We start from the raw sequence: 12238 nt of genomic DNA on the forward strand, positions 1-12238 counted from the left end.
CCATATAGAGATTCTATTAGTGGGGTCAAGATAAACCACTTATATTTAAGAACTTCCTATGGTGGGATAATATTCTTTTCATATTGAACAGTACAGTAAACTAAATCTTTTTTGTACAAATAATATTCCTTTTTATTCAGAACAATAAACTAAATCAACTTTGTTAGAAAAGCTTAATGATAATCATCTTAATATTCTATGGACAAACTGTCAATGAATACTATTAGACAATAAAGAATTAGCGATGGACAGACTTTCCTAGTTAAATAATAAAACTTCATGCTAATCCCATTTAGTGATAAATTACAAAAAAAAAAAAAAAATCATTAGCTAAAAGCTACTTAGCAAAGAATTAACCGCCGTGGAAGATTTTGGTTGACGACAATACTTATTAATTAATGAGATTTTTACATTCATGAATTAATAGAAAACATATTGTTAAGTTCTAAGTTCTTTTTTTGGGTTTCCGACACAAATCTGATTTGTCGAGAAATTGCACAGAGAAAAGACTCCTTATTTGAAGTAATTGTATTCTCAACTTCAAGCTCAAAGCATCTAGTTAAGAATTGAAGTGGAGTTACAACTTTATCAACGAATTCAATATAACTCAATAATTGTAAATTCAAGAAATCAATATGCAATGTTTTCTAAAATTCATAATCCATTAAACTTAAAATTTTAGCTAAGTTTTCAAATTCTCTGCAAAGATTTTTTTGAAAACAAATATTCTTAAGTTGAATTGTAAATGATATTGTGCGCTGTTTTGAACATATCATGTCTTTTATGAATTATTAGATCAATGTCAAATTAGGTACCACATTATTTGAATCTGTGTTGACAGTGGCACACTTGAGGACCCGTTTGGCCATAGATATTGCAATTTAATTGGTTTTTGAGCGACGAGATCGTTTTACAAGGGGAAACGATGCCCGTCTTCCTTTTGCTAACCCATATAGAAAGCTGAATTTCAAAATAAAACTATAACGCTGATTTTCTGGTCCTCTGAATGTGAAAGTGAGTAAATAAACATTAAAGAACCTGACATCTCTGATCTCTTAGCATCAAACCTAAATTCTTGTTGATCACAATTGAATAAAATCATGCATAGAAAACATCGATAAAGATACAAAATGGGGGAAGAAAATTGAAGCTCCGACAACAACAAGAAAAGCAAGCAGGCAAATCTTGATAGTACGGGCAGCGGAATCAAGATTGTGAGTTTTTGTTCCTGCTGTGCTTTGTTCCTCAGGATAGAGTACTGCGAAAAGGATTTCAACTTTGTCACAATAAACTTCCATAGCAGAATTACTATAATTGATCTAAAGCTCGGCTCTACCTGTAGAGTTGTCCGATCAAGTGTTTTAAGCCTTTAGTACAGCTTTGTGCACCATTGTTTCTTTGTGGATCTGGTGGCAACTCTTCTCAACCAGGTCAAGCAGCTTCTCCAAATTAAAAGCCCAGGAATTCAAGATGTCATTGCTATCTTTTGCGGGTTGGAAACAGACTATACCCATAGGTCTGTCAATCTTGGCAACCAATGCTTTTGATACAACCATTTCAGATAAATGCTTTTCGGCTTCCTGAAAATAACAAAAGAAAAGAAGATAAAATAGAACGATTATGTGACAGCTGCAACATCTAAAAAACTTGAGATCAGCAACAATGAAGAGAAAAATAGAACGTGACAACCAGTGATTGGTTTTCAGTTCCAAAATTTGAAAATTAGTGCACAGAAGGTAAAATATGAAAAAGAATATAACATTGGGAACATCTAGCAGCTCTCCACTGATTTACGCCAACAGCATTTTATCTTTCACACTGTTAACCTTCCTTTACTATTTTAGCGCAAAGGTGTAGCAAATTTCCCACCATCAGCAAGAGCTAGACTAGAACAAGGATCTTAACTATCTGAACCAGTTCTCAATCAACAAAGCTAGCAGCCAATGTTTTTCACAAACACAAAGTTACATTGCTGTAAGGCACAGAGAGACCCCAAGACTTACACTGGCCCTCAGCCTTTGCACTTAGGTCAGACCACATTCCCTTGAATACCAGGACCTCTCAAAATACCACCAAAGATGAAGTAGAACATGTAGCTACTGTGCACAACACTTAAAAACAAATTTTGAATTAGGAATAGCAATAAATTAAACATGCACCTGAATATCGAGGCACAATAAATCTGCCAGTCTCTTCAAGGTTATTCTTGAGTAGTATTTTGAGACGACAAGGATGTTCTGCAAAGAAAATAGTACTTAAAAGCGAAACCACAATTCAAGAGGAAAATGGACTGCAGCATAGATCAACTTGACAGATACCATAATGACAAATCATTCAACAGAGAATTAAAAGTGAGCCCTCGGATATTACATGCTCTATAACTCTCAGTTTGAGATCTTCGGCAGCCTTGTCCCCCAAAGTACCACCAGGCATATTCTTTTCATTTTCAAACTCATCCTTGAATGTATTCCATAAAGCAGTCCATTGAATGACCTCCATGGTAATCAATTGCTTCAGAAGCAGCCTGAAGCAAAATCAGAAGGAAGATACAAAGTAATCATTAGCCTGAAGTTGGTTTCCCACTAGTGTAGAGGGTGGAAGAATATTGCAAACTTAATTAAAAAAACAGTTGTAGGATAAAAGATGAAAAATACTTCCTTCTGCACATGCAAAATTCCACATTTATTGAAACATAAGAGACTAGATAAGTTAGTCAAGTAGTAGAATAAGGTTATAATACATGCTCATTACTTGATATTTCTGTTTAGAGTTCCAATTTTGAAATGTCAGCCTAAGAAAGCAAGGACTTCAAAGATCGCCTTGATCATTGAATGACTCTGATCTCCTACAGCCTTAACATGCAACACACATTTCAAATAAGCAAAAATTGCAACAATGAAAACCCAAAGAACCAGACTTGAATTCTATTGCTCCAGCCAATTTATTTTGTGTGATACAATTTGAGTAGAGAGGAAGTGTAAGATGGCTCAGTTGACACTTCTACTATATTAGTAATTGAAGAAAATATTAAGACAGTTTCTGAAAGCTAATTTGTTACGGAAACATCTGATGAATTTGAGAACAGTAAAAAAAACTTGGATTCTTGAAGTTTCTGAAAGATGCAGAATGATGTTGTTGATGGACGGATGGAAAATATCCTCGACATCCCAAAATAGAAATTGCTATATGAACTTGACTTGGGCCCAAGTATAAAATATTTATAATCAAATGTTCTATAACTACACAGCATGAAATAATTTCCACATGAGGAGTTGTTGGCAATTGGCAAAATTTTGAGAAATCTTACCCCACAAACCCAAATATACAAATGCAAAGATAGTAGCTCCATAAACATAGTTATTCCTTGTTTCCTTTTTTTATAAGTAGCAACAATAAACATAGTGCAATAGAATTTTTTGCACGAAACCTGAAATGAGGAATTTCTGAAAGATTTTTGTCCTCCAAAGTTGAGTTATGAAGACTTGATTGCATAGAATCATGAGGAGACAATACCAAGTACCAGCAAATTTTCCTCAGAACCTACATGAAATAACAGAGGTCAGCACACTAGTTGGTCAATTATGCCTGCTCCAATAAGAAAGGGCCTCTAATTACAACTTAAGTTACCAAAATTGAATACATTGTATTTTATTTTGTCAGTGACTACAAGTTACCAAAACAGAATACGTCCATCCATCCCACGGATTTTTCTCCTATTAATATAAATCTTTGACTCAAACCAATAAAATAATATTACATTTGTTTAATATTCTGGAGAACAATCAATGGTCTGTAGAAAGAGTTTTAGCCAGACTAATGACTCTTTCTTCCCATTAGCCTTTATGTTTCTCTTCGTATTATTCACACTTCTACATTTATACGCATTCTTGTTTTCTTCTTAATCTAATTATTGCCAAGTCTTATGCCACAGTTCGAAATTTGTTTTCCTTTTGCCCAAGCTATATAATAGTTGTTTTTATACACATAATAATTAGCATAGATGCCTATTATATTTCAAAATGTCCTTGAAGTACGAGGAGACCAAAGTCCACTGATCCACACGGGTAGACTAAGAGCCTGTTTGGATTGGCTTATCTTTGGTGCTTTTAAGCCAAAATGGCTTTTAAGCACTTTTTTTTGAGAAGGTAACAAATGGCTTTCAAGCACTTTATAGTTAGAAATCTTAACTTATAGTTTTTGGCTTATAAGTCATACGCTATAACCCCATCCAAACAAATTCTTACAAATGATAAAGCTCTCTTCTTTTTTCCCCCATATAATCATCTTTCTGACAGATGAAAAGGATGCCTGCCGCTTTATCTAGAAAAATGAAAAGGATGCCGACCCCTATCTCGTGAGATGAAGAGAAGCCTGACTAGCTGTGTAAGACTAAAATCCCAGCTCACAATTATCATATGCTACCACAGGAAAACTAATCCTATTACTTCTCTATGAATGATATATTTGATGGTTTTGTAGCACCTCTACTTGATGTAGAAATTAGAATTTTCATCTAGGTGTAAATAAATTTAATTGTCACCTAATTTTAAGTTATGCAACAGTGACGTATCCGTTTCAACAGATTAATAATTCCCAACCCGTTTTACTTTTGTCAGATTTGGTACCTTATATTGGTAAATCAATTCAGTTGTCACATTATTTTGAATTTTTTTTTTTTGATGAAGTGAAATATCATTTAAGGCATCCAGGGAAATGATATAATGCAGCAGAATGATTATTGTTATATTTCTGTAAAGAATTGCTCATTAACCAACACTACTTCATAGATATACTACTTTTAAAAATTCAAAACTAATTGTCCATCGGATAATACCACAAGCAACATCTCCAAATTATAAATTATGTAGAATGTGAGTATGCATGAAAGGGACCAACTTACTGGTATCCACTGTGCTGGGTCTTCTTTCACGGAAGGGATCTCATATATAGCCTTGTAACAGCGACATATTTCAAGGTAATCATTGCTATGTGAGTAATACCTGCAACAGAAGTAGAAACAAATGATCTCCAGCTTAAGATACACAAATGCAAAAAAAAGATCTCCATCTGAAACCATTTATTCATCTAGAGCTCTATCACTCTAAATAAGTAAGCATCTCAGGCCTTAGGGTTGATGACCTGCTAAATCAACAGTCAAGAAAATCATGCAAGGTCCCTCCAACCTAAAACTTTGGAGAAGTGGCAAGAACTAGTCTACGATAAATAAAATAAACTTCCGTTCACATTTGATAGGTGATTCAACTTTGAAAGACCTTTACCACTTCAAAACCCACTATCAGCTTAGGTGACTCAAATTTATAGGGAGTAGATGAGCATAACCACGTTATTTAATTGTCACGTATTCTGAAGACAACTTTAAGATACTTCTTATCATCTTGAAAGGAAGTGTAAAGTATAACAGAATTATAATTATCTCTAAGGTTTAGTCCCCTGCTCCCAATGAATGTGCTGGATCCTTGATTAATCCACATTTAAAGCATAACCAGATGTACCTAATCATTAATTGATAGTAGATCTGCTTCAACTCTAGCAGTGAAGGAATATCCGCAGCAGGCTCCTCGACCACATTTTCACCCTCCTTTGCTTTCTTCTTTTCTTTAGATGGATCAGCTTCAAACACTCTGGGATTGATCTTTCTTGAGAGTATTTGAGCACGAACATAATCTTTATGATCTAAGCATAGACGAACCTGCAATATTCAGCATCACACAGTTAATCCAAAAGCATGCTCTCATTTATGTTTTGGGTAGAAAGAAAAGGAAGAATTTTACCCATCAAAAAGGAGAAAGAAAAGGAAGAGTATCACATACTTGTTCAAGAATAAAGGCTATCTTTTCAGTTTTTGCCATCGCTCCAAAGGTTTCAACCTGTTAGTTAAGCCATGGACACATCACATTGTAAGTGGAAAAAAAGGATAAAGAATAAGGACCATAATATTGCAGTTAGACATCAATTACACAAGCCAAAAAAGACCAAGAAGACACCAAAGTGAAGGTCAACAAACACTGACCGCAACTTCTTGCATCAAATCAGCAGCCTCGCCTATGAGTTCTTGTTCCTCTTTAATCTTTGCGAGTTTCTTAATCAAGCGAGCTCTCTCAATCTCAACATATATCTACATTCCAGATCATAGTTGCTCAGTAGGAAAGAGAAACAGATTGCAGTGATGTCTTTATCAAAATGAAAATGCGCTCACCTTTCCTGCAGACACACTGTTAAGAGTTTTGATGAGTTCTATCTTAGTGTCAAGATCTGGCGTCTGGTCAATGTACTGCATGGCTTGTTGGACCATGGCCTGTACAGCCTGCACGAGTACCAGAAAAAACACCAAGCATGTTATTATAAAGTTTAAGGACAAATGAACGCGTAGCATCATGCATCAGTGTCATCGCAACTTGACGAAGTACTGCAATGCCACATGTATATTTTTCATGGGAATGGCTCATTCTATACACATATACATGGGAAAAAGGAAGAGAATATCTAAAAAGCATTTCAAATACGGAATGTACGGGACTCAGGAGCTTACAAAATACTCTAGTATGCTTACCTGATTTTCTCAAAACACAAGCACATTGGTAGTGAACTGCCCAAGCATTCACAGATGAAGCCACAATATGCATGTTCCCAGGTAGATGGTAAGTGAAAACAAGTAAAAGCAAAAAATTCTAATTAAGCACCAAGCAAATGCGATCCAACTTCTTGTTCATTTTCCAGTGGCCTAGGCCTCATCCAACTTCCTTGCATCTCTAAGTAATCTGTATTTTTTGTTCCAATAAGTTCTATACAGAAGTAGTGACTGGTAGAAATACCTGTCCCCTAGGCAAACACATCCAAGACCACCCATGATCACATATTCACTTATACCCCAAATCCAACATTCTCCGAGACAAATTTTTGCAGCCATAGGAAACATGGCTTAAAAGGTCCATACATAAAACTGATAACCCACAATTTGGTTGCCAACATAGGTTTCTGTTTTTGTATCTTGGTCGTAGTTGACATTTTTCCTTGTATCTAACCCCTCACCTCAAATTTCTTTGTTATTTGTTTTGATTTGATTCCTAGCTTTTCTTTTGGAACTCTCCACCAACGTCACTAACCAAGAACTTTGCCCTACGTTCATCCTTTCCAAATTCATTTCCAAGAGAGCTCAAATGTGTCTGTATCTTCTTTTTTGGACAAGGTAAAAGCTCACATGTGTTTTATCTATCTTTCATAAATCTTACTAATCCTGTTTCGACCATTCATTTTCAACAACCATAAATATGAATATTAGATCTAGAAGTCCTGAAACCAAATGTCGCCCTGAAATAATAATCCTAATAAACAACTTCATCAAAAAAAATGAAAAAGGGAATTGCAAACGAAGCCATCTCTAAAGTAGTTCATCAGTAGAACAGGTAAAATCTCAGTGCAACATGGCAATTATGACAAGTTTTAGAATTAACCATGGTGCATGCATTTTCCTTACCAGCATGTCTTATTGCTGGAACAAATCAATGTAAGACTTACTCTTCAGTCTTTACTACTTTTTTTTAATGATCGAGCTCCTTTGGAACTTGGGGATAATGGGCCCACCCTTCTACCCTTTTCCACCTAAATACAAAGCTTAGTTTATAGTGCAGGGCTGGAACTTGTGACACCTCGACCTTTTTTTTAACTTAAAAGAGGCAAAATCCATCCAACACCCCTATCAAGTAGTACCCCTTTTTAGCAGTGCTAAAGTGGGTGGGACGAGAGCTGATGTTCCAGTACCACTTAAATCTAACTCCATTTTCTTATCAGCAGACCAACTCTGTTCAAGAGCAAATTGGCCTTCTTCGTTTTCGGCATTTCTATATTCTGAAATAGTAAAACAAAGAGGATAACTTTCCACTTTTTCTAAGTAGACCCCAGCCTATCCTAACTTTTGCTATGTTCATGGAAGCATTCATAGGTAATCCCACATATCTTTTTATTCAAGTAAACTAAAATATTAAGCACTACTCTGTCCTTTTGCTTTTCGAAAGTCCAAACAAGGGAGAGAATCTCAGTTCCATTCCTTTTGTACCAAGAAAAGCATAGAGATGACCTTATCCTCTCACCTAGAACTAGAGAAGAACATTAATCCAATGCCCTCACCTACTTCCTCATTAAAGGAAAGGTTACAAGTCTGATCAGCTAAAACATATGAAGTTTTGAGAAACACACTAAGAAATCAGCACGTTTTCCATGTTCCTTCCATTGAATTTACAGCAAGACTGCAAGAGCAAGGAAGAACCTAGACAGTGTATCATAGCTCCGGCATATCATACATATTGCACAAGCAATTATATTATACTAATACATTGAAATGTATACATTCAGAGAAAGAACTCAAACATTTTGGTACTATGGATCAGAAAAACAAAATGTGAAAGAAAAGAGGATGGTAAGAAAGTAAGTCCAATTTTGGCAAGTTCTAAATACTATTTAGTGAAAACATTTTTGCTCCACACTTGCAAAGAAAGATAACTAATAGATTGCCCTCTAAGTTCTAAACATTCCTACCATCAGTATCACAGGTGGGTTCATCAAAATCATTTTTTTCTTATTTACTCAGTAAAGTCTTACTACATATGAAACTCAACACGGGTCAAATCAAAACTTCAATTACGTGAAAAATCAAGATCTTTAGGTACTACCAAAAGCTTATGCACCAGCAAAAAATATACTGATTTCTAAAACTTTCTCCCTTTTCCTTCACATAATTTAGCAAATAATAACATGATTTTCAACACCAGACTCATAAGGAAACAAAAACCCAAATTTATTTATTTTTTAAAATTGTAAAAGTTAAGTGATTAATAAATAAAATAGATGAACATGCCTGTTTCAATTGTCCACGGCGCTTAGATAATAGAACAATCTGTTCATTTAAAGTTTTCCATGCGCGAGCTTCAAAGCAAAGCTGAAGAATATCTGTAGCTGCTTTTCTAGTACCGGCGACATCACCAGCTTGCCTCATCTGCTTCTCTACATTCAGAAGCGCCTCAATTTGCGCCTCCAATTTCCCATCACCTTCCTGTAAACAACAAAACATTTCAAATGAATAAAAGATCGAAAATCGACCACGAATTATACAAATCGAAAGAATAATCGAAGTTTACCATATTGATTATTGAGTTTTTTGGTAGTTCGATTGAGATCGATTCTCTGAAACCCTAGAAGAGAGAGAGAGAGAGTCGAGTTTGAAGTGACTTTTAAATTTTACTTTATGAGTGTTTTTATTAGTCTAGTTTTCTTGTAGGAATAGTTATGCTCTTGGTGAAAAAGGGAGTTTAATAGTATTTATTTTAAAATTGAAAATTGAGTTATGTTTGTGCATGAATATAAATTGAAGTTGTTTTTGAATTTTGTGAGTAATATGAGGTGAAAATTGTGAATATACCTTTTTGGAGTTTCTCAAATTGAATTTCTAAAAATTGTAATAATTTTATGTCCAAACAGTTTTTCAGATTAATATTTCTCGACAATCTAGTGATTTTTCGATCTTCGCTTTTAGTGACAGTAGTGTTTGATAATTGGGAATTCCTTTTCCTCAATCAATTCAGTTGTGTCAACCTTGGTCTAACATTTTGTTATGAGGTGGCTGGACAAAGATGGATTGAAGGTTGGATAGATTTGAGTTCAAGTTGCACAACACCTTTGATCGACCATAGGGCCTATTCTACTACTCTTATCAAATTCATTCTATTAAAGCGTAATGTAAAAAGCTCATTGTCATCTTGTATTTCTTTGATTTGAAAATTCTAGAAACTTGTTTGTGGATTTCTTTAACGAAAACCTCCTATCTTAATAATATACCATTTGATTGAAACAGGTTTAGTGTTAATCCAATTCTTCGAGGCCAAGGATGGAATCGAAACATCATTTCAGGATTAGCAGTCTGATATATTTTCATTATATTACCTAACTACATCCACCACCTCATGTGCCAAAGTCAAATGGTTGTCCATCCTTCCCTACCCATTTTTTTGGGAGGGATTGCATGTTTAAGGCAATGCTTTTTGTAGATTGAGATGGATTGATTTTTGCTATTGAGCCTACTCCTTGTACCAGTTGATGTTAGGGCAGTGCTTATTGCTTAATATGAATTTTTGCCTTCCCAAGACAGTTTTGAGGTTTCCATCAATTATATAGAAGTTTCTATAACTGAATTTGCTTATACTCCCACTTGATAGTGTTATTTCTATAAATAAGATTGAGTACGAAAATATTGAATTGACTTCAATCGAGATTGCCTCAGCTTCTTAGGCACATGAGGAGCCAGCCTAATAATTTTTGAATCAAAATTGCACTTAAAGAAAAGTTCTACCAAGGCCAGATTAAAAGGGAGAATTCACTTTTCAACAATTTAATTGACCCGATTCCTTCTTGAGAAGCTAAAGTTGAATGATCGAAGTCTGCTAAAGAGAGGAAAAAATATCTATGCATGTTATTACAGTCTTTCTTAAGAATTCTTTGAACGTGTCGATCATTCTATCAGTTTATTTTATCAACTTATCCTAAGATCTCGTCGCCAAGAATTTCCCGACAACGACAGAGAAAGCAACTTATTGCTGTGGCGGTGAGATTTTTTTCTTTCGTTCAGACTGTCAACACATGAATAAGAGAACTAATCTACTTGATTGTGTTAGCGAGGACCTCTCGGACACGCTAGATAAGTTAAAAGACACTTGACCATAAAGAAAGGAATATTAGAATTAGGTAAAATGGAGATTAAGATATCTGAAAGATACAGTCAATTTGAAGTTGTGCTTTGAAAATGACAAACCTGGACTTTTTTGTTACACGGGCTCTTTATTTGGGAGGTAATCTGGAGAATTCAAGATCCACTTTCGATTATTTTATCACTTTTGAAGATGGAACTTATTCGTGGCAGTCTAGATTATAGAGATGTATAGCTTTATCCATTGTAGAAATTGTATACATTGCTATAACTGAAAGTGCCAAAGAATTGCTTTGGATGAAGGAATTTACTCGAGACCTTGGCTTTGAACAATCAAGATATATTGTATTCTCTGATAATTAAAATGTTGTCTATCTCACCAAGCACTCCATTAATTCTTGAGTAAAAATTATTTATGGTCAATCGGGCTCATAGTAACACAATTTTTTTGTGTTTGTAGAGAGCTTGACCATTACCTCTTGATGTTGCTACGGAACTTTTATTTAAGTTTTTCCTCTGATTATTATTAGGGATAACTCAATAAAAATAATGACTTAAAATCAAATTTTATAAGGGTCTTAAGCTTTTTCAATAAAATTCCATGCATATAATTTTCTTTGATTTTTTTTATTTTTTTCGTATTTAGAGTTATTGATTTATTTTATAATATAACTAATATGCTTAATTTTTCTTTATATATTGTTGATTCAACAAGATTTTATTTTATAATATAACTAATATGCTTAATTTTTCTTTATATATTGTTGATTCAACAAGATTTTATTTTATAATATAACTAATATGCTTAATTTTTCTTTATATATTGTTGATTCAACAAGATTTTATTAATTTAAATTTTGAAATGAAAATTTACCGGATTTTCTTTATTGTTTTTAAAGATTTATCAATAGCTCATTTTAGATATCGTATTAAAGTTTTAGTTCTTCTTTTTTATTTTATTTTTAGAATTTTGAGTAACTTGTTTCATAGTTTTTAGTTGACAAACTTGAATTCTAAAAAAATAACATACACCAATGAAATTTTAAAAATAATATTTGAATTGAAATTAACAAAAAAGATAGAATAATAGGAGAAAGTTACCTTCATAATTGATATCAAAACAAATCAATTCGCCAGAGTTTTGCTACTTCAAGTTGTAAACACCTAGTGCTTAAAACTTGAGAAAGAAATTTTAAAAAATTATGTAGTTCAAATTATTCAATGTACTTTTTTCGTGAATACATAGTGTGTTCATGAGTTTGATTGTTTGAGTCATATTCATGTGATAAATTCTCTCGGAACACAAAAAAATTCGTATATCTTACATATTTTTCACGTGTATCTTGTATATATCATTTTTTGTTTGTTTAGTTGTCCATGAGAAAGTTTTCACTAATACTACCATTTAGCCACAACAGCTAAACAACTAGCTTATCAAAATCCAACAGCAAATTGAGTTCAACATCTAAAAATCAACAAGACACAATTAAATTTGTAAGTTTTTTTAATACCTCAAAATGATGG

The 12238-nt window shown here is 33.8% G+C and overlaps 1 protein-coding gene across 1 annotated transcript; it reads right to left on the reverse strand.

Annotated features, from left to right (window-relative positions):
* Positions 1–965: 965 nt before the first annotated feature.
* LOC129901619 (26S proteasome non-ATPase regulatory subunit 12 homolog A-like) lies at positions 966–9270 on the reverse strand. The gene is made up of 12 exons (XM_055976869.1): positions 9153–9270; positions 8873–9067; positions 6218–6325; positions 6032–6136; positions 5832–5888; positions 5514–5710; positions 4901–5000; positions 3428–3540; positions 2371–2524; positions 2160–2237; positions 1337–1580; positions 966–1258 (listed from the first exon to the last, which is right to left on the reverse strand). Exons 1-11 carry the CDS (start codon positions 9153–9155, stop codon positions 1362–1364), a joined length of 1329 nt encoding a protein of 442 aa, XP_055832844.1. The 5' UTR covers positions 9156–9270; the 3' UTR covers positions 966–1258; positions 1337–1361.
* Between the last annotated feature and the right edge of the window lie 2968 nt (positions 9271–12238).

The sequence above is a fragment of the Solanum dulcamara genome, chromosome 1, assembly GCF_947179165.1.
Source record: "Solanum dulcamara chromosome 1, daSolDulc1.2, whole genome shotgun sequence".
Lineage (NCBI taxonomy): Eukaryota > Viridiplantae > Streptophyta > Magnoliopsida > Solanales > Solanaceae > Solanum > Solanum dulcamara.

Coding starts and splice junctions, on each gene's coding strand:
- LOC129901619 (XM_055976869.1), bottom strand. Junction 6,326..8,872: donor GCCGTGGACAATTGAAACAG/GCATGTTCATCT, acceptor GTACTCGTGCAG/GCTGTACAGGCCATGGTCCA. Junction 3,541..4,900: donor ACCCAGCACAGTGGATACCA/GTAAGTTGGTCC, acceptor TATTTCATGTAG/GTTCTGAGGAAAATTTGCTG.